Below are 23,681 nucleotides of genomic sequence, written 5' to 3' on the forward strand. Positions count from 1 at the left end.
TTATATGTCCCAATCCTGTATGTCATCCACATGTTGTCTGTGTTATAAGTTTTGGTTTTGTTACATGGCATTTAAAGACTTGTTACACAAATACTGTTTATTTTTACATTAATGCCTCACATCTAATTAGATAAAGTTCATACTAAAGTAAGTGTAGGATCTGTTGAGAATTTTTTTTTAACAAACTGCTGTTTCCAAGCTCAAGAGCAAACGTTACGCTCAAGATATAACTCCATAATTTTACCCACACATGCTCTGTGAGATGGTATAATAATCCCTTCCAAAAGTACAAAATATAAGTAGTATCACTAGACCTTCGGGATTTCTTTGCATCAATTCAGCTATATATGTCCTCAATATGCTATAAGTAATATCAGTATCTGTTGAGTGTGAAAGTTAATTTTTGACTTTGGACATTGTAGTTTGTAAAAGAAAAAAAACATCAAGATCCACTCAACTAAATTTATTCAGAGCTTTCAACTGCAACTCAGCTGTCTTCATCAGTAGATGGAGTTTACTCGGTTGTTGTTGAGATGACAGGTGTTCAATCCAGAGAAGTGACTGAAAGCTGTGGAAAAAGCTAGTAAGTGGACCATGAGGTAAGATTTTTTTGTCAACATCATATCAATCAATGTGAAGGTCAGTGTGTTCATGTGTGTCACAAAAAAAGATTGTACACGGTGTTACAGAGAAACCACAACAGACATTTGCTCTTTTTACAGTTTATTGTATATATATATTTATATATATATATAAAACTACAAAAGTAAGACTGTTTCAAATTCATAGACAGCAGTCCATTTATCTCATATACTATATATATATATATTATCTACAGTCCACATTTGGATCCCAATACAGCTGATAGTTTCTCTCTCTGTGTGTTTGTGTATTCTATTGCATAGAAAAAGGCACAGCTCTGAGGTCTGTGAAAAATACAGCCTTCATAGAGGAAATCAGCCTCGACTGCAGTCACTCTTTCCCGGCGAGTCAAACCGCCGCACACCCAGACAGCGCTAAAGCAGATTCGGTAACAAACACTGATCGAAAAAAGTCTCAGGAGTTCGAATGTTGTTCATACTATGTACATTACTTTTGGCATTGAAGTGTCTATGACAGGCTTTGGAGTCTTGACATCTGAAGGTTGGAGACGTGTTTTTGAGTATTGCTGCATGAACTGTTCGCCTTCAACTGGAAAATGATGAACAAATGAGTACAAAAGATGTAAAAAGTTGTGGCCGCCACCCCCACAAAAAAAAAATCAATAATAAAGCAACAAACAAACAGATAAACAAGATAATATAACTACCTATGTATATAAAAAATGGCTTCCACCCATATTTCCACACTCAGATACATTCCTATCTGGAGCATAGTACATTCCTACCACACATTCTGTACACGCATTTACAATCCAAATGTTCACTTCACATCAAAAATAAATATATTTACACAGAAAAGAAAAAAAAACCCAATATGAATAAATAACTTCATTGACAAAAAATAAGCACTCCAAAATTCAAACATAGTGAAAGAAACATGACGCAGTCGTCTACAAACAGTATTAGGTGGTGCTGCCGTCTGCTCGGCTCACACTCTGCTTTGAATTCAGTTAAAATGCTTTTCATTTACACAATAGATGAGGTCAAAAGCACGCTGGGGAGCTAATGATCTCCCTTGGAACAAGTTTTAACATCACCCCAGCCTCACTGCTGTTGGCTAACACAGTAAAATGAGTCACACTGGATTCCAGATAACGCATTCTGTCCCATTAACAACTACTGAGTCCCACCAGCTGGGAATTCTGCTAGAAATACCATTAACATACCATTTTACACCATAGCAAGGCTGTGTTGGCAGACACAGCATGTCTGTGTTTAGGGTTTGTTGGGTAAATAAGTACTTAACTACTTTTGAAGGAAAAATCCACCCTTAAATATTTCCAATCCACTGAAGAGTCTCTCTGTGTGATAACTATAGATGATATGTATAATGATGAGATTCACTGCACAGCATTACAATAGAGTCTGGTACCAGAAAAGGCTAAAATGATGTAAAATGTTATTTAAAGCTGCACTAATCAATATTTTTTGTGATGCACCCACAGACAATAACACCAAACTCTGACGTTACATTTTTATCTTTTTTTATCTTATTGTTTTAGTTTCCTGTCCAACAACTTTGCTCGTATCCACAGCAGGCAGTAGTTTTTAGTGAAAAGGCTGTGACGCTTTATGCTACATGCCTTGCAACAAGCTACAAACAAAGCTACTAGCTAGCGTACATAGTGGAGCTTTTTCACAGCTAAAGAGCCTGCTTCAGGAGTTGGTGGAGACCAAAACAGAGCTATAAGGAGAGCGAATATTGGACTTATGTTCACCAAGTGGCCAGATGACAACTCCAAATGAATGCTATGGATGTATAATATATCAGATATTTTGGTTTCAGCTTGTTCTGCTGCCCGCAAATGGCCAATAAAAGAATGAATGTAGCTTTAAACATCAGGTTTTGGTGTGAGCCCCTCACAGTGGGGGCTTAAAAAGCATTTTGCACTGATATTCAACAATGTTAGAAACTCATCAAAGATTCAGAGATTCCAATTTCACAAAGTTGCCCCAATAAGCCATAATACAATGTAGCAAACAGAAATGTTTTGAGTGAAGGAAACACCACATACGTCCTGTAATACACTGAGCATAACTGACTGGTGATAAATAACATTGTAGAAGTATCCCAGGGTGGATTTTCCCTTCAACATTTCAGCCTATGAAATCACATTGCTTTTACTGTCTGGAGGCAAAGTGATGACTCTGACCTTTACTGATTCATTGATAATGAATATATTTCTGAATATCGCAGCAAGTAATGGCATTTCACAACTTTTTGTTCTGCTCCTAAAAACTAACCGTTTATTTGCACCTTGAAGTCTCCTAAACCTGTACTATTTTGTTGTCCTGTAACTACTTCGACTAATGTCTGTGTCCTCTGCAGGCCTTGTTACTATCAAAAGACAACTATCCTGGTGCCAACATGTTGGTCTAATTCAGAATGCATGATACAAAAAAACTCTAAATGAAGGTCAGTAGTCTGATAATGTATAGATCACTGTGTAATGCTGTTTTTAGCCTAAAACACTTAATAGATCATCTATTTTTAAAAATCCTTTTAATAGCAAACCCCTCCTCTATATTTTTTATCCATGACAGTTAATAAATAAATCTGTGTACTAGGGACAGTTGTGAATTGTATTTCAGTTGTTGAATTATTAAACGTGACATTAACTCCATTATTTTAGAAATATAAATGGGAATTTTATGTAAAATTGACTATATTTAACTTCAGTAGATCAGCATATAAAGGCTCAAATGTGGACACAGCATTAGACTGGTAAACTGAGTACTCCCATTCTATGAAAAACTGTGTGCATGTGTGGTCTGCTGGGAAAACAGCATGTAGATCTTAGATGCTGCACTCAGCCATCACATTTTGTCTTTTTGTGCCTAAATTCATGCGTAGTGGACTGTGCAGGGGAGTAGTGTTTTGAAACAACAGAGCCTTTTGCATGGTTGCAGTATCAGGTTAACACCATGGTTTGGGTTTCCTACTTCGGTGGAAATCCACATTCAAATTATTTACGAGACAGATTTAGCCCTTCAGCGATCGTATATGTTTAAAACATCCAAGCGGTTCGGGGTCAACCTCAAAACTGTCCTGCACAATGTACAGAGGTGAGCAGAACCCTGAGATTTGGCATATAAGGGCTTCTTTCCTAAACACAAGTAAACATACTCTGCAAATATGTAATTTTGCGCTGCAATTTGTCTGTCACTCGTTGCTAAATCTGTTGGATCAAAACCCCCAAAATAAGGCATTTCCCCTAAAATATACCCTTTCCTTTTCTTTATGCAATTCTGAGAAATCTATGGAGTCACATTGGTGCTGCAATGACTGTCCCTGCAATCTGTGATAGCTGATTTGTTCTGTGTCCTATAAAGCCAAATTAAATACTCAAAGAAAAAAGCAAGTGGTGGAGTGGATTTTGGAGCCTGAAGTCTCTGCTCAAGTTGGACTTTTTAGATCTTGTCCATCCAACTGGGATGCGAGAGTCTGTGTTGGTGCTGCTGCTGCTTCCAATGTAAACACTTTCCTGTGGGTGTAGCTCATTTGAATTCTGCTGTAACTGAAGCGTGATAACTAGCCCATACGACCGTGTTTATGTAAAATAGCATGCAGCACAGTTATGTGCCTGCCAATTAGGAAGGTAAAGAAAAAAACAAGACCTGAACTGAATTCATAGACATGATGCGTACAAGAACAGACACCTCCTTCTATCAAAGGGCTTCAACAAACCACTATGTTTTAGAGCTATTGCTGAAGCGTAATTATATAGCCAAGCTAATATGTAGCACACTGGTAAAACAATGTATTCTGTAAAAACTTATTATGCTTGCTTTTCAAATAAAACAGCATCTGTAATAAGATAAAGATTAAATAATTATTATTTGATCATGAGAAATTACCTCACTTAATAACAGTTTTAATACAATAGAATAAATTAAAAACATCGAGGGAGTGACCTCTCTAGGCTGTTAAAGTGAAAAGAACTAGGAAAAAAAAAACAAATACTGTAAAAACAGGAATTGAATAAGTGGTCATTTTGAAAGGCACTCATCTGCTAAAAGCCATGAATTCAGTGTGTGTGTGTGTGTGTGTGTGTGTTTGTGTGTGTGTCATGTCTATGTGTGTTCACTTGTATTTCTATACCTGTGAGGAGTAAATGTCCTCTCAAGGATAGAATGATTGCAAAGATCCTCCAGAATGAGGACAATTTGCCGGTCCTCATTTTTTCTATTTACAGTAACTTTTCAGGGTTAAGGCTTAGGTCCGTGTTACAGATTAGAACTAGGATTAGGTTTAAATTAGGGAATGAACGTAGTCAATGGAGGTCCTCACAAGTATAGAAATACAAATTCATGTGTGTCTTTGTTTCCCGGTTACTTCATTTCCATATTTGGAAAGGCGAGCACAGTGCATGCACAGTGTTGTGTAGTAGTAGTAGTTGTCATAGTAGTACTAATTGACATCACCATCGATGTTTACAATTACCGACCTTTAAAGAGAGTTTTTTAAAAACAAACATAAAAAGAACAACCAGGAAAAAACCCTAAATCCATCCCAAATTTTCATTCCAGTCTGTTCTCCGGATTAAACTGTCTTTGTGTTTCAAAGGTGGTGGTGTCTGCTAGTCACGAACCCACCAACACCTCCATGATGTGGTCCAGTTCTGTCAGATCAATTTTGAAAGGCTGATTGGCTGAAACCTGGGGGGTGGGGCCGCTGTACGGCGAGGCCAGTGATTTGAGGAGGTCGTCCGCCGTCACCATTGGCGACAGTTTGGCGAGGCCGCCACCCGCTGTCATGCCCACGGCCCCTGCTGTCGTACAGGGGTCAAAGTCATACATGGACGTGTCGATGTCGGCGAACAGGACATCATCCAGCGCCAAGTCTGAGAGAAACCCCGAGGGCGAGGAAGAGGAGGGAGAGGAGGAAGGAGAGGAGGAAATGTCTGCTAGGCTGCCAGGGGGCAGTGTGGGCAGTGTGGGCAAAGTGTCCAGTGGCCGAAGCTCGGCACAGCGGCCTTCTGCTAGCAAGACGCCAGCTGCCTCTGGTTTAGCACCCATGGCTCTGCAGTCTCTGGGTGGGCCCATGGATGTTGGGGACAGGGCTGCTAAGTGGGAGGGTTGGGTGAGTGGCGTGGGAGTTGGGGAGGTAGTCACGGTCGTAGTATTAGCTGCTGCTGTCCTTGTTATGGCTGTGGGAGGACCCAACTCCATGTCACTCAGAGCGGAGGCGAAACCGTCATTGGACGAGGCAGGCACAGGGACCCTGGGGGACACCTGGCCCAGAAGTGCCGACGGCAACGGTGGAGGCTGCGCAGGGGGAGGCGACAGAGGAGGAGTGGGTGGAGATGGAGCACAAAAGGCTGAATCTCCACCATCCTCCTCCAGTAAGGAGGCTGGAGTGAGGCAGGCTTCCAGAGGGGCGGGGCAGGCCTCCACACGATCGGGGCAGGTGTGGGATGTCTGGCAGGTGGGAGGCACCAACGGGTGGGGTGAAGGCGGTGGCACGATCACCGGCATCAACAGCGCAGAAGGCTGGGGCACCTGTGCCGACGCTGCTGCTGACAAAACACCGAAGGAGGGTGGTGCCTCGCGAAATCCCTCATCCATAGGGTCGTCAGGCGGCGGTGAGGGCGGCAGGAGCAACGGCCGCAGGGAGCCTTCTTGCTTGAGTTCATCCTGGATGCGTCGCAGCATGTTGTTGATGAGGACGCGGCGCTCCAGGCTGGGTTCGCCAAGCGGCCGCTGGCTGTACAGCTTCATCAGGGAGATGTTGAAGATGGTCTGCCGCTGAAGGGTGTACGATACCTTGGACAGGCCTTCCGGACCGAGGCCTAGTCCCCCTCCCGCCACCGACGCCTCCAGCGTTTTGCCTTCCAGCCCCTCTTCATCCTCGTCCAGCTTCCGCTTCGCACCTTTACCAAACATATATCTGGAAAACAAAACCAGAGACAGGACGGGAGTTCATTTGATGCTCGACTAAGAAATCAGTGACCTTTCTAAGCTTGTAATCTAGGACATCAACTAACAAATATTTTCATTATTGAATAACCTGATGACTATTTTTTCAATTATTGGATGAATCCTTTTTGAAAAATGCCCCTCACAATTTACCAGAGCCAAAAGTGACATATTCAAATTGCTTGTTTGGTCCATTTTGGTCCAAACCCAAATATTTTCAATTAACTATCATATAAGACAAAGAAAAGACGCTACAATCCATGGAAGACTTAAAAGATTAAAAAATGACTCAAAACGATTAATCAATTGTGAAGATGATGATCAATTTTCTGTTCAAATGATTAATTAATGGACTATCGTTTCAGCTTTAATATCATCAGAAATTAATAATATAGTCCTGGTTTTGGCTATTTTACACTGAGTTGTCATGGTAGCACACCCTTTTGGGCCAGTCCCTCTTAGTCCAGGGGAAAACATTAAGGATGCCAGAAAACAGTAGAGGGAACTTTGTGAAAATTCAAATCAGCACATTTTGAATAACATATTAAAAACAAATCTTTCTTAATAACTTAACCTGTTTTAAATACAGGGTTTCCCCGCCATTGGTCTTTTTAATGGCTTCCTGTAACTAATTCAGAGCACTTCCTTGACAAACTGTTCTTCCTTCCTGTCTGGAATACACCTCAAATAATTTTGACATTCCCAGAAAATTTCACGCCTGGCCTTTGATTTAAGTCCAGTGGTACTACAAAATCTCAGAATTTGATTATCGCCGTCAAACCACATCTCAGCTCACTGAAGCACCGACATATTCAGCAGTGAAGTTTGCCGGCTGAAACCCAGAAGCTTAAATGCGGTAATTCAAGAAGCTGCTTAAAAGCAACAAGCTTACTGCAACAGGGGATTTAAAAAAAACATACATTGAAACCAAGAGCAGCTGCAATGGGAGCCTCACCGCTGCATACTGTAGCCCTGCACACACACTCAAAGTTATGTAATAGCAGCGTTCCCTGCTGTACCACAGGATCATAGGCCAGATTTAAAGCCAAACCCCCTCCACCCTCCTCCTGCCATATTAGAATAGCACATTGAGTTACTTAGTGGGGGGGTGGGGCAGGGTTGAGGATGGGGGGGTGGGAGATATACAGTGGAAGAGGAGAAAGAGAAAAAAAAATGCACGATGATGAAGCCACAGTACCTAAAAAAACATATTCCAACAGTTTACTAATCAAGCTACCTGATAGTGTCACTGTTACTACAGAGAAAGGAAGAAAGAACAAAGACAAACATTAAGGCAAAGACAGAGAGAGAAAAAGAAAGAAAGAAAGACAGAAAGAAAGAAAGAAAGAAAGAAAGAAAGAAAGAAAGAAAGAAAGACAGAAAGAAAGAAAGAAAGAAAAAACAGGCATCGCTGCAGTGTGTTTGAGTCTGATCCAGGCTGACAGGCTCATGCAGCCAGTCGCTGTCTGCACACACACACACATACACACACACAGACACACAGCGCATGCGTCTCCTCACACACACACACACAACCACACACACAGGAAGTGTGAGCTGCAGGCCCAGTCACCACGACTGGTTGGTTGCCATGACAAACAGAGTCAGCTGGGAATTCACCCAAAGAGATGACAAAGAATGGGATGGGGGGGGGGAAGAGGAGGAGGAGGGGGGGGGGGGGGGGAAGAAGAGGAGGAGGGAAAGAGGGGGGTGCTGGGCTGGGGGGGGGGGCAGGAAGGAAGAGGAGGAAGAGGAGGAGGAGGAGGTGAGAGATTTAGATTAGTCTTGTAAAAGGTGGAAGGGTAATGAGCGATGTTCTCTGGGCTCTCTACTACAACTGCTGCTGAGATGCCTTTGAGCAAGACACTTAAGAAGGTCTGTACATGTGCGGTTTCATATTAACATTATGTAAAAACCACTGGACCAGCTCCTCTCAGCTGAACTGCCCTGTGAAGTCAAATCAATTTAATTTAGATCCAAACTAATCACTAATGTGCCTAAGAGGGTTTAACAATCTGTCCAACACCTTCTATCCTGAGACCCTTTTGTCTTTAGCCTGCGTATCTGCTCTAAAACAATGAACAAAGTGTTACAATCTGTTAATTAACTAGCTTAAGAGGTGTTGGTAGGCATTTTTTTTTAACTCTGAGCAGAGCCAGGCTAGCTGTTTCAGCCTGCTTCCAGTCCTTATGCTAAGCTAAGCTAAGCTAAGCTAGCTAAGCTAATCGCTTCATGGCTTTAGCACCACAGCTGATAAACAGACATGAGAGTGGTGTCTATCTTTTAATCTAACTCTCAGCAAGACAGCCAACAAGCCAAAATGTCGAACTATTCCTTTAATACAGTTGGCGCATTTAGCAAAATAAAAGCTGTTTAACATGCAACTAGCAAGCGCAGCCAACACTGTAAGCTTTTATGAGACACCAGAGGTCAGTAGTTAGCATGAGCAGTGACTATGACATGGCGACCATTGTGAAAGACAATAATATCGTGTAGTCTGATCCCGGCATTACTCAAAACATTCTTGCTTTAACAGACATCTGTAAGGAAAAACATAAAAACGGAAACTGTTTTCAGAGGAGTAAATGTTTAATAATTACTTCCAACTGAACAATGTTTCTGTAAAGTACCTTTTTGCAACTTCTGGTTTAATTGGAGCTTTTCTTAGCCGTATAATTTGAAAATAAACCAGCTGCAAACAAAGCACAACTTGTCACAAACACATTGACTGATTAGTTGATTTGGGTCAATAAACAATAAAAATTTTCCCCCAAAGGAACAAATTTATGAGCTCTGCAGTAGTTAGCGCCGCTAATGGATGCTTCAACTGCCATTAGTCTCCGTGTTTCAGTTCCTTGGAGGGAAACCAGAAAACAAATATAATACAGGTGATGTCAAAGTTAGACACGTAGAATGTAAGACATCTAATTCAAGTAAAAGTACATCTACTTTTCAAAGACACTCTTCATAACGTTTTAGCCATGTCGCTTCCTACTTCTTCTTTGATGCATCTCAGTCCAGGTGGCTCAAGTTAAGTAAAAAGTCCCTCAAAGCAGGGAAACAATTTGGAGCCTAGCAGTGAGCTGTGACATTCACACTAGGAAGACTGATTGAAAACATCTTCAAACGCACATATAAGCTCCTATCATCCTGACATTTAACATGAGCTTACTTTATTTAGTATAGATTCAGGATTATTGGTGATTTTGCAGGTTTTTTATTGAAGTTTGGAGCTACAAGAGCTGGACAAACATCAGAGCAAATGTACAAGTGGATTTTTTGTAGAGCAAGTGGAAGAGAAATTTACTCGCCCCACCACACAAGTTTAAAGTCATTGAAAACAAACTAACAAAAAAACGTTTGTCTTCAGGTTATGTACCACTCATTACTTGGCTATTTTAAGTTCCCGTGTCCCGCTTACCTGCTGATAAAGGGAAGGGGTTACCCCAAAGTTAGTGACAACAGGTTAGCCTAACCTGACCAGGCTCACTTAAGGTGGACTGACCTTTAAGGTGGACCAGCTATTCTCATTTTAGTGACAATCTCAGCCGATGTCTGGCTGCTGAGTCTCTCCCGAGTTTTGCTCAGCATCCCTATATTGCATTTATTCCTCCAGTCATTGTAACTGTAAGTTAGTCTAGTAGTGCAACCAGACAGTCCAATAATTACATTTACAGTTTTTCAGGCCTAGGACATAAGAAACCCTACTGTAATATGATATTTATATTTCATGTTTAACCTTGAACAATGTCAATGTCAATCACTAACAATAATATCATATAAGTATAAAATAGCAAAGTCGGATAAACTACTTGTGCTCAGTGTGTTGGACTGTTGGGCTGACGGTGCTGTCTGCAGCCGGCAGGAGAAACACTGCAGTGCACTGTGTGGAAATGTGGAAATGATGTTTTCACATCACAGATGTTGAACAACAGCATAAAATTCCCAATGAAAGGGAAGTTAGAGCGTCTTTAGTTTCTCATTTTTACCCAGACAAGTGACTTTGTGAAAGGTACATTTACTTGTGCGAAGGACAAGTGCCTTAAAAAGTTAATGTCGAGCCCCGATCATAATGCTTTCTTATGATCAACCGCATATCCTCCGCTCATTTGAGCATTAGGTGTCCATGACTTTTTTCCCGCTGACTACTTCAGTTTCTGCACTGACTGCAGCAGCTCATGGAGCTTTGAGGAAAATGGCGAATCAGAGAGAGACAGAAACAGAGAGCGACAGAGTTAGTTTCAAAGCAGTTTGCGAGTGTGTGATTGAGAGGCGAAGCAGCTGCGCATGTCTGACTCACTGACTCATGGCAGGGTGTTTAGACTCACACACACACACACACACATACAGAGTGCAGGGCTGACATACCAGAGGTGCCCCACCCCTTACATTCCACTTCATTATCCTCCTCTTCCCTCTCCTTCTCCTCCACCTCTTCTCTTCTTCACTCATTCTTTCCTTTATGTCTTTTCCATCTTTCTTTTTCATCCTCCCTCTGCTCTTCACCTCCCCTCCTCTCCCCCCACCCCCTCCCCTCCCCCTCCCCTCTCCACTTGACTGTCAAAGTTCACAGGCCCAGGACCATCCTACACTCTATGAGCCATTTCTAGATATGAACACAACAGATCATAAATGAGTCGTAGATAACGCACAGCGGCGGAGGAGTACTGCAATCCAAAATGGAGCCGCGGTCTTCGTTCAAGGTCACTGTGACTTAACGCACCACTGAAAACTGTCTCACGAGTAAGGTTTTCCATGAGGTTAATATAGCAGAAGCGTTGGAGCAAAGAGGTAACCGGCAATGACAAGAGGTTAACCAATCAGCACTTCTGAAGGTCAGTCAGCGGCGTTACTGATAGTTTTAAACCGAAGCTCACAATAAGCTTTTTTTTCAGTAATCATTACTTTTAAATTGGACACAAAGTGTTTGTGACAATACAAGAGTATTTACAGCAGTAGCAGCAGTAAACTGACGCTGTATGGATTTGAAACTTGATGAAAATGCTGTATTACACTACAATCAGGTTCAATCCAGTCCAATATCATATGAGTGTCAAGATATGACACTACTTGTAACAATATCAATACATACAATCACTCAGGCGTCTTGTGAAATACAGAAAATGAAATTGTGTAGATAATTGATCATTATTTATGACATTTCTTAAATAAAAATGCAGAAAATTACAGCAGCTTCTCAACTGTGAGGATTTGCTGCTTTTCTTATATGATCCTTGCACTTTTGGAAATTGTGATGTGCATTTTTTTTTCACAATTTTCTTACATTTTATAGACTAAACAATTAATTGAAAAAATAATCAGTGATGTAAATAATCATCATTATGTTGCAGCTCCGCTCTCATCTTATTTTACGAGTCCTCTGCAAAAATGTGAGCTGATATCCAGCATTTAGCTTTGCCTGCTCCACAGTGATCCCATCTGTGAAAAGAACACCAGGTAGCAAGATTTCTCAAAATAAACACTTGTCTGGTTTTGCCTACAGCCTAAAATATCACCAAAATATCCTGATACAAACCCAAAAAAAACCAACCACAGAGAACCAGGCTTACACCGCTTGTCTCCTTCATAAGAGGACTGGTAAGAGTTAACTGCAATAGAGTAGAACAGCATCAAAATCTCTCATTTCATCTCAGAAAGACACACCGGTGTCTAAGTGTGTGTTACGATAATATTACGTGCAAAGTTCAGGCAAGTGGGCCCAACATAAACCGAGCAGCAACATATGAATAAATGAAAAGTATAAATCTGATCATGTAACGAGGCTGCAAACGATAAAAACACTAGTGATGTCAAATATGTGTGCATGCATGAGAGTGTTCGCCTGTCAACTGTGCCTGCAAACACACACCCATGCATAGAGCATGCAAGAGCTGGCTGTAGTGTATGTATGTATGTGTGTGTGTGTGTGTGAGTGTGTGAGTGTGTGTGTGTGTCATGCAGTAGTGCAGTGCTAGTGGATGGACTCTGCAGTGATATTATGATCCTGTAACCGGATACGCTGGTTTCCATGCCTGAGCTGCACATCCACCCCTCCCCCTCACCTCCACATCGGGCTATTTCAGGTTCTCTGGATGCACAAAGTATGGCCGCACACACACACACACATACACACGTGCTACACTGCTGCAGGTAGATGTAGCACTGTGCTGTATGCGTACTATGACATATTCTTACAGTAGCACGTTGGCATGACTGTGTTCCTCCTCGCCGTAACGCATCCAGCTCTGCACATGAGGACGACACTGTCTAACTCACTCTTCAGTGTGTGTGTGTGTGTGTGTGTGTGTGTGTGTCTCTCCCTAACACAAACACACTCACACACACACACACACACACACACACACACACACACAATGTAGAACTAGTAAACACATTCCAGACAAAACCCAGAGGAAGAGATAGTGCGTTGTAGTGCTCGCCTGACCAGACCCACTGCACTCAATAGCAGCTATGTTTCCACACACAACTTAAGATACAGTTACACCATGACGATAGCTACTACTACTACTGTTTCTCCCGCCGCTACTACTGCTACCATACACGCCACCGCAGCTAGATCTACTCACGTTATACTGCTTTATTACAGTTTTCTGAGTTCCTGCGCCGTTACACCTGGTATTCATGAATAACCCATCACGATCGAAAAGCTCGCCAGCTATTTTTTCCTCTGAAATCTTTGAGCCGCTCTTTTGCATTGGTCTGCAAAATAACAGGCAAATTCCCTCCACCAGGAAAACATGTGTGTCTTTTTCCCCCCCAACAGCTGCTCTTTCTGTGGTACTCCAAAACCTGAAACACTGAAGTGACACCGTTACATTTTTCAAGACTTATCAAGGTAAAAAAAATCAAGGTTCAGTTCATACGTGTGATGGAGATGGTGAATAACAATTAAAAACGATCATTTAATCTGTTTTTTTTTTATCTCGAGTGGCTTAATTTTGCAGTTTTTTTAAGCCAACTTTTAATGTTATAATATGACTGTGAGTTATATTCTAGCCTGGAGTCAGACCAGTGTTAGTTACATTAAACAGTATCACTAAATCGAGCGCTTTTAATCTGAAATATGCTGAAACGTGTTCAGAAGTGCTGCTGTGGAACCACAACAACCACAGACAGATGGTAGAGGAGAGTCAGAAGCAAAATAAATAAGCCAATCATGCGGCTGGTAACAATGTCCGTACGTGTGTGTGTGTGTGTGTGTGTGTGTGTGTGTGCGTGCGTGTGTTCCCTCATAGTGATCATAAACGCTCACATGACACGGGTCAGCTGGGTATCAGACAGGGAATTCACTACGATCTCTTACATAATGACGGACCTGGTTACAAAACACCCCAGCTTCTACTGCGCAACATGCAGCATCCCATTAATAAAGAGACACTGGTGTGAGCGCCCGGCATGGGAAGCTCAGGATAGATTCAACAAAACGACAGGAGTTTGTGTTTGAGTGACGTCTGGAGGATTCTGACCAAGGCGCTCTTTGATCCTCAGATATCTCTTTTGATTAAAAGTGAGCTGAATGCTTGTTTTTGTCGACAGTAAACTGCATTAACATTCATTTTTGAGGGCGATCCCGATTTGTATTTGTATGAACGAACAGCTGGGCTCTTTCTACAGCTGATTGAAAGTGTTTGCATTGCAAGATAAGGCGTCTGCAGTTTGGAGATTGATCTCAGGTTCAGATTATCAACATAACAAGCAGTGTGAAGGAGTAAGGAGCGAGGAGGGAGTGCAAAGGTCGGGGGCAAAGCAACAGAGTCATTGACTTGTAAATACTTTTCTCATAATGAACTCATAATGAAACTACAGTCAGTAATTAAAGGGCAACCAATTTGTCAGAATTTCACTGTCAAATGTCACTATTTGATGCTTTTGTTTGTCATATATGAAAATAAGCTGAATACTTTTGGGTTCTGGGTTGTTGTGTTAGACTGTAGAAGGTTTCTGATCACAGCTACGGCAGAAAGCACGTCTACCAGTCGCAGCAGAGACTCCTGACAGGTGCTCTTATCAATCCTTTCACTTCTTCTCTGCGATCATTTTCATTCACAGCAAAATCCAGATTTCTAATAAGCTTTTAACATCTTCTTAAGGTTATTTACAGGGATGATCCACTGCTTTGCAAAAAGTTTACATCATGTATAGTTTTAACACAATTTCTATATTAAAACACAATAACAAACACATTATGTGAAATAAGTGACTGTCCATCTCAGATTTCTGGTCAGCAGTGTATTCACACACAAACGTTCCCTCTCTCTCTCTCTCTCTCTCTCTCTCTCTCTCTCTCTCTCTCTCTCTCTCTCTCTCTCTCACACACACACACACACTTAAGTCTATAAATAAAAGGCAGAAGAAGAGAGCAGATTTAGGTCAGCAGACGTGTCTACATGCCGTTGAGCGCTCCACTCTTTCCACCGAGCCTCTTCAGGGAGAAAACACAGCTTGACACTTCCAGCGACGGAGCCTCAGAAAACTACAGAAATCTACGGCGTCGATACGTCTGGTCACTGGGTGTGTAGTAGTATCCGCCTTATTACTGCAGTATATCTGCCTTATTACTGCAGCGCCCGTGGTATCACAGCAGTATGGGCCTTATTACCACATTGCCCACCTTGTTACAGCAGCACATGCTTCAGTGCTGCAAGTGTCATCATTTTTTCCCTGCCGGCAGCACCCTTATTACTTAAGTATAATCCTTATCAACCCAGTGCGAGCCTTGCTGCTGCACTGGGAGCCTTATTACTATTACTGCTTACAGGAATTCAGCTAGTGAAGGTATACAATATAGAGCAGGCTGCTACATCCGTCCCTCACAGGGTAGCCTCAGCAACACAACTCGCATATCATTGAGTTCTTGCTTTAGAAATTGACAGTAAAAGCCTGCAACCTCTCTTGTGGCTTCCCATACGTTTCTTTAAAACTGCCTGTGAGGATATGTGTTAAAGATACGCTCTTATTTTGTTAAACTGCCGCTAAATTCAAAAATTTCTTCCCAGATCAGTATTGATATGTTGAGTGGGAAGATACCAGTAGTGAGCTGGGAGGATATTTAAGGGATTTGGAGGGAATACTGGCTGCTAAATGAATAAAAGGGAGTGGATTTTCAAATTAAAGGTATATTACTTTTTCACATTTTGTTAAATAATCTCAGCAGTAAATTGTTGACTGTAAATTGATCAGAATAGATATTTTAGCTGGAAATGTTCAATTGAAATTTAAAATCTACGTTGTTTTTTTTTTTTTTTTATCTAGACACCGAGGACCTCCCGAGGGGTTCCCCATGCAACAAAAAACTAGGTTTCCCTTCTTCTCACTGTGGTTATCTGCTCATCTACAGACAGCTGTATGACTGCATCACACCTGTCTACCAACTCCTCCTCAGATGGATTTCAGCTTTTGATCAGACTCTGTGGTCTGGTGCGAGACTACGTGGTCGTGTGTCCTCCCTTCAGAAAAACATCCTGAGATGTGACATACGTGCAGCTCGAGGGTCACCGCGCGAGGAGCCGACAGAAGTGAAGAAGAGCCACTGTCATTAGAAAGAGCAGACTGCTGTGTTGTGGTGCACGTTACGAAACAAGAGGCCCCTCCACTCACCACAACAGCCTCACTGACTGAGACGGTCCCACACTAGACACTAAATCACTTCATGTACGCTGCAAAAAACACACATTTCACTACCTCACAGCTGGTTTACAGGTGAACAGAAACAAGCTTCACATGAAAGATCAATGAAAATTAAATCACATATACAGTATGTGTGCTTGTGAATGGCTTTCGTGCATCTTTCATACTGTTGACAACACGGCTTCCAATATTTAGGCTTAATTGTCATTATATCTGTCCATAAATACATTTTCACTTAATAGTGTTCACATTTATACAGATTTACGTCGTTTTAAGTCATTTCAGACATTTCTTTTGACATTTTAGAAAAGCCAAAGTGGAGTTTTTTTTATTATAGGAGTGTGTGCCGACGAGTGAGAGTATTTCAGGGAAGCAGTCGATGTGTTTCGGTGAAATAAAAAGTTTATCAGTCAGACGTTTCTCCGCAGTGATGAACTGGAAAGTGGAAACTGGAATGAGTTTTGGTCAGACAGAGATAAAAAGGTCAATTACCGGTAGATATTATCCATTTAATACGAAAACTTTTCCAAGCAGAGCTCACTACCCCACCGCACTACTGAAAACAGCAGCCTTCACCGCGTCTATTACTCATTATAGGTAACACTGCCGCGCCGGACTGTTTTTCTTTAGCTTTTTGAAAGATAGAAACGGTGTCTTACCGTATCCAGGTCCGCCGGAGTTTGAAAGAGGAACATGGATGAGAGAGGAAGGGGGTATTTAAACAGTCCTGTCGGCTACGAAAAAACAAGCCGTCCTCGCTCCCGGAGACTCTGTCACACAATGGCGCTGATAGGAGGAGAAACTGCCTGCGCTCCGCTCACTGGAGCGCTGCTGCGTTCAGGAGCTTTAGGACGCAGTCTGATAGACGAGCGCTGCGAGGTCAAAGTCCCGCAGTTGTTGTGACTTCACAGAAAGAGGTCACAAGGAAAAAAAGACGTAAATATGTCCATTTCTGCTTGTCACGACCTGACTGGATTATAATGGACGGGCTAACGTGTGGCACCTGGCCCATTACTGAAAAAGATATAAATATCTGGATATAAATATCTGGGAGTTTACCAAGATGTAACATTTAGATGACGGAGAGCAAAAAACAAGGCTGTGACAATCTATACGTTTTTGCCTTGGCTCGTTTTTGCCAAGAATGCGTAGTTCAATGTCATTTAATAAAAAAAAGGCCATAAGCAGCACTTAATGTGAATGTGCAGTTTATTTGGGAGACCTGCATTTCCAGTTTTTGATGACATTTAGCTCTTGTTCCTTTTGAGTTTGCATGCACTTACAGTAAGTTGCTTTGGACAAAAGCATCTGCCAACTGAATGTAAAGTACTCCTTTTGTGTTCAAAGTCAATCAATCAACCAACTAATCAATTGAGCAATCAACCTTCATCTTTTAAGCTTCAGTCTGTGTTGGACTTTTATGTGAAACACTCTTGTGCGGATGCATTCCTTTGAAGTTGCCCTGTGGGACTTGAAGGCAACAGCTGCAGACAGATTTTAGCCTTGAATTTATTTATATTCCAGAGGAACACTAAAGCTTTTGACTTGCTTAAAACACAGACTGCACGCCTGAGGTCGTCACTATTTCCCTTCTGTTTTTATATCTTTATCAGTGAGACAGCAGCGTGACAGAATCCATTTTGTAATGGCCAGTAAATTTACGAGGAGCACATGAAGGCAGCAGGAGAAACTGAAACCGAGCAGCTGCCCGGAGAGGTGACGTCGACAGCTTTGCTCCACCCACACACACACACACACACACAGACAACCACACGCACACACGCGCGCGCGCAAACGCACACACACACGGCATGTTCTGTTACAGTTTTTTTGCGAGTGCTTACACACTTGTTGCGGAATTTGGTTCATTGTGTCAAAACTCTACACACAAGCCAAATAATACACAATACTTGGAGAGACTAAACATCTCATTTCTATGTCAAAATTCAAACTGCAATCAAAACCTAACAATCTCTTTTCAAAATGGCATTTTTGCAACAAAAGGACACACACACGCACCGTCTGACTAACTCTTTCATAGCAGCAACAACAAACTGATGTACTTTACACAAAACACTGCTGTCTTTAGCACTTTGTATACCTTTTTAATTTTCTCATACATGCAGTACATCTACTCACATTTTAGTGAACACAATAGAAAGGCTTCAAAAAATATATACAAATTACTTTTTTGCCATTGCAGGTTTTTACAAAAACAAGAAAACACAAAGAAAAGTAGAATTTCAGTACAGTAATCAATAAAAGAATAACAATACAATACCAGAAATGTGATTATGTGTGCAGTATTGTAGGGAACTAGGGTGGCATGGTGATGGAGAACTCCTTGCAGACTAATGGCGGCAAACAAGGTGCCCTGGGACATTCACAACGGCTTTTTGTCCTATAACATTTTGGCCCTGACGCTTGGTTTTAGCTAGATTGAATCCAGCTTCATCGATGTAAATGAACTCATGAGGTTGTGCAGCTGCGTCGACGTCCAGGACTCTCTGTAACACAAAATGCATACATTGTACTGTGAATATGGTGTAACTCAAAACACAGGACTACAATGTCTACATTATTTTCACTTAAGGATGGGGGTGGGTTGGGTCACATTCAGTCAAAACTACAAGCTACAGGCGAGGCAGGTGCCCCCACAGACAAACCCCCCCCCCACACACACACACACACACACCCCCAGACTGGGGGCTACTGGCTAGGTCACATACTGCTTTGTGTGAATGTATCTATGCAGTGCCAATAGGACACAATCTACTGCTGTTACTGTGTTATAGTTTAGTGCAGTGACACTTAATGGCAAGTAGTCATAACAGTCATAACTGGCAGTTCTGTAGAAAACGGTGTCATTGGTTAGGTGCTTTTTTATATACTGTCATACTATACATAGTAACATCAACAGAACCTTTTTTTGTTTGTTCAATGAGGAGCATAGACCTAATACTGTAGGACTATACTATGATGCAGAATGATGTGCAGCAACTACATAGGTACAGTTTATTTTAGAAAATTGAAGACATACCTGTTCTTCAGTCTAAATGTCTGTATTATGGATGCTACCGCATACAGGCTCAGGTTGGGCTGAACTCTCTGCCCAGCCTCCCTCATCGTCGTCAGAAATATGTCTCCATCTATTGCTTGGTCCCCTTCTTTGTTCTTGTCTTCGTCCTCCTCCTTCTCCATGTTTGCAAAGTTCTCATATAAGAGGCGAGCTTACCTGAGGTGTATTTGTAGCGCTAAGGCTCAGACCGATTGGCGTTCAATTAGTGTGGAAGTGGTTTTATGTGTGTGTGGATTGTTGCCAGTTTCAGATATGTTTTGCATTCTGAATAGAAGTGAAAAGTGTCTAATGTCAGAAACAGTGTGTAGTATTCTGCAAGAAGTGTGATGCAGAGTTGTAAACAAAGTGCAAAGCAGAAAATGTGTACTTTGAGTGCCTTTGTTTAAGGCATGGATACAAAAGTTAAGGTTTTGATGCTTCTGTCTAAGCGTTCACTCTCAGTGTGTAAGCAATCGGCAAAAAAATGTAACATTTTAGCTCTTTTTTCTCTATCTCTATATCAGACTGGCTAATTTAACATTAACAACATAAACAGGCATTTTGAAACAATAAAGTTCAAGCCGTGTTCACGTTTAGAGCTTTAGAGCCTTCACATGAACGCCCCACCAGTGCTTTTATAATAGTCTTATCATTTAAATGTTCATGCCTCTTATTAATATTTACAGTTTAGGTAATTCAGCAGATATTTTTAGTATCTACTGTTGTTTAGCCTTTTCCACTCTGACACACTGACATAAGAATAGTGAGCGGTCACAGAAATGTCCACTGGACTGATGGTGCTGTTTGGCTGCTTCATGATGCCCGTCCTAGCCGGCGGCAGCAGATGGCAGAGCGATGTCCGGTAAACTCAAACAAAACACAGAAGAGTCGATCAATGCGGATCGGTGGAGCATCCTGGGGCAGAAAATGGGCATCTCAGGCCGTTTGTGCCCCCTGATGCCCCCCGCTGCACACTCACCCAGTTGTGCACTGATACACTCACAGACACAATACGAGTCTCCCTACTTGTTCAGACAAGCTGCCTATTCTCCAGACAGGCTTTGATCAACTTGCAGTCACACATATTTCCATCTACTGGAGTCCAGGATTTACAGAACCGAATTGTTGGATGTCATGATGCACTAAAACTCTCCTGCTAACACCAGAAAGTGGCACAATGAAATTTATCCACAAGTCTTCATAAAATTCTTGCAGCTTGGTGACGTGGTGACAACTCACAGGGCTGATTGGTCCATTTAACTACTCTATATTGTGCCGTTTACTCCCCCGCCTGGCATTTTGTTCTCAGGATCGTACATCATTTCATTCAATAAAGAGTTTTATTGAAGAAAAAAGCTCTGAAAGTTTGTTAGCTTGATCGCTAATGGGATAATAGGTTCACACAGTTGATTCAAAAGGCATGTTAGTACCACACTGCTGTCTGCAATCTATTCCTGTTTTGTGGAGCAGTTTATACTCGGACAGAAGAAGGATGGTGCAACACAGCAAGTTTAGTAATCCATTTATGACTCTCCGACTCCCTCAGAACTCAGCACTGTCAAGACGGCCTGCTATTGTTCAACAGTGCTAATTTGCATGTCAACGTACACTAAAGTTGAACTCAGAGACAAAAGTTCCCACATATATATTTCACCCCTCGTAGCGAAACTGCAATTCTCTGCGATTCATTTGGAAGAAAATGAATTTGCAGTGAAATTTTACCATTTTCATAACGGTGTAATCAGGCCTGAAGTCTGACTGAAGGTTTCATTGCAAGACACACAAACTGCCATCTCATTGGGATTTTTTTTTTTTTTTTTTAAAGGCTAAAAATGACTCATTATAAGAGCCTGATCACTAGAGGCAACAGAGCTTATGGAAACTGGTGGTCAAACAATAAAAAACAGGAGTATTCTGTCATTCTTGGCAACACGGAGTCTCAATCTCTTGGTATCAAATGTTCACTCACACAGTTTAACCTGAATGAAGCCTTAGCTCGAGTAAGGACTCGAGTAACAGGCAGGTTAGCAGAGGTAGCTCTGTACGCGCATGCATACGTAGCATCTGTGGTGAATGGAGATCTGATTTTAGTCCTGTGTTCATCTCTCTGGACTCCAAGTTGAGTCATGAATGCCGAGCAGCGAGGAGGAATGGCTCTAAATAAAGATTTCAGGTCAAAAACAGGAAATGGCTCAGTGAGCAGTGAGGGCAGGGCCATAGCAACACCAACTGGAGAGCTGCACCCACAACATCCCTCCCTCCCTCCCTCCCTCTATCTGTCTTATTTCTCCCTCGCTCTTCTTTTATTTCCCTCTGTGTGTAAAATCTGCCTGTTCCTTCTGTTTCTTGCCTTTTTGCTTTTGCCTCATCCTCATTTTCCACTTCTCTGCATCTTCCGTTGTCTTCCTTTTCCAGCATTTCCCCCCCCGATCTTATTTTAAGTTTGAAATGTAACATAATCAGCAGAATCTACATTAGCATAAAGAGAACATGTGCAGGTCTTTAATAACCAATAAATACTTCATACTTCATATTTTCAGGCTCTTGTTGTCTACGTTTCTCTGTGCATGTATTAACGTGTGTGTGTGTGTGTGTGTGTGTGTCACTATCACTGTGAACCTGACTCATGGTGTGTTCAGCCCGGTACATGAGGCTACTTGTTACTTCCATCCATCTCTGTGTTGCACCTTTGGGTGGCAACGCACGGCATTACGACTGTCACCAGAATTAGTTTACCGGGCATCATGTTCCATTTATACTCACTGTGTCAACACACAATGCATTTTTTTATATCATCACGATCTATAAATTCACACGGGCACAAGAGCTGAAAAATTCCACGATGACACCCACACACACACACACACACAACTAGAATAATTGATTCATGTGTGGGTGTGTGTGTGTGTGTGTGTGTTACTCATCTGTTCTGCTGTTCTGTCTTTGTGAATAATGTATTGATTACGTCCTTTACTGCGCATTTGTCCCAGTAGTAAAGGAGGCACTACTGGCAACTGTGTTTTATTTGCATTATACAGTAAGTAGTATTGTGATTCATTACATTTTTGCTACTACAATACCGACTACTACTATAACTACTTTTAACTTCTACTACAACTACTACAACAGCTACTGCCGTTACCATCACTGTTGCACCTCTACAACTGCTATCAATACTGTTGCTGCTTCTACTACTATTATTATTGTACTGAACACAGTCACCACTTTTTTCTCACATCATGTCTTTTGAGGTTGCTTCTATCACACACATAGCAGACCTCACTGAAGTCATGTCTCCCCTATCCCTATTTACCATCAGAACTATATGACTAACCTGAAACTCAGTTAAACCTTATTTTGTAAAATACAATATTATGAGTCAAAATGTCACATAAACGTCCAACATCTCAAATGAGTTCTCGTGAAGTTGGATGTACAAGATTAGTTTCATATGCAGAAAATTAATCAGCTGTAATCAGTAGAAACAGTGATATTAGCTTAACTACCGATTGACAGATCAGTTTACTTGTTACTTCGGCTGTGAAAACAGCTGGACGGTGTCTTCATGTGGCTCTGGAGGAGCTTTGTCAAATGTGAAAAAAATGACACAAGACACATCACTTGAGTAATGTTGAACTTAATTTTGAGCAGAAAGCTGGATCCAGCGTTTCTGGAGCTTGACCTACAGTAAGATATCTTGATCTCTGCTTTTCCTCTTTTAATCTGCCTCCCATAGGAGCCCCGACTTAACTGAAGTGCAATACTAAATCACTGGAGTACCCCTTTGAAATCCAAATCCATAATCAACAGACACCACCGGATAATGAGATTGGCAACTGTGAAAAAGCAGTTGATTGTACTGCAGAGGGGGTGGACACAATATTATGAACATCTCTACGGCAATCCGATGCAATAGCACTTACATGAAAGTGAAACTAATAATGTTCAGTTTGTGTTGAGGCTGTGCCAGGTAGCTGTTGAGCTCAGTGGTAAGTTTTGAGGCCATGTACTGTACGTGGTGTTGTAGTCAGCATTACACTACACAGCACACCCACATTATTATTACTTTTGGACCCCATGAGTGGACATCTAATGCAAAAAAATACCCTGTATATATTTGTTTGAAGGGTACAGTCTAAGAGGAAGTTAAAGTTCATGACTGCAATGAAAACCTTGCATCCCATGTGAAAAAGTGAACCTGCACAGACAGGCCGATTTCACCTTTGATCCAAATATCACATGTTCTCACGTTGAATTCGTATTTTTAAAGACATTTGGTCCTGAGAATGAAAGCTTTTAGAGTAAAAACATCCATGTGTGCTGGCAGATTTTAGGGAGGGTGTGTGAAGAGGACCAGAGGGCGTGGCACACCAGCCCAGCATGGAAAGAGAGAG

General features: G+C 41.7%; 1 protein-coding gene across 2 annotated transcripts in view; it reads right to left on the reverse strand.

Moving 5' to 3' along the window:
• Positions 1–1,172: 1,172 nt before the first annotated feature.
• Positions 1,173–23,681, reverse strand: part of sertad2b (SERTA domain containing 2b) — a 41,996-nt gene continuing 19,487 nt past the window's right edge. The window contains exons 1-2 of one of the 2 annotated variants that reach the window (XM_044372766.1): positions 16,889–17,042; positions 1,173–6,552 (exon numbers count right to left, since the gene is read on the reverse strand). In XM_044372766.1, the coding sequence (XP_044228701.1) occupies positions 5,247–6,548 (1,302 nt within the window). In that variant the 5' untranslated portion in view covers positions 6,549–6,552; positions 16,889–17,042 and the 3' untranslated portion in view covers positions 1,173–5,246. Of the gene's footprint in view, positions 6,553–16,888; positions 17,043–23,681 lie in introns of those variants that run through there. The other variant, XM_044372767.1, reaches the window with a different exon arrangement.

This window comes from Thunnus albacares, chromosome 14, assembly GCF_914725855.1.
Source record: "Thunnus albacares chromosome 14, fThuAlb1.1, whole genome shotgun sequence".
In the NCBI taxonomy this organism is placed as follows: domain Eukaryota; kingdom Metazoa; phylum Chordata; class Actinopteri; order Scombriformes; family Scombridae; genus Thunnus; species Thunnus albacares.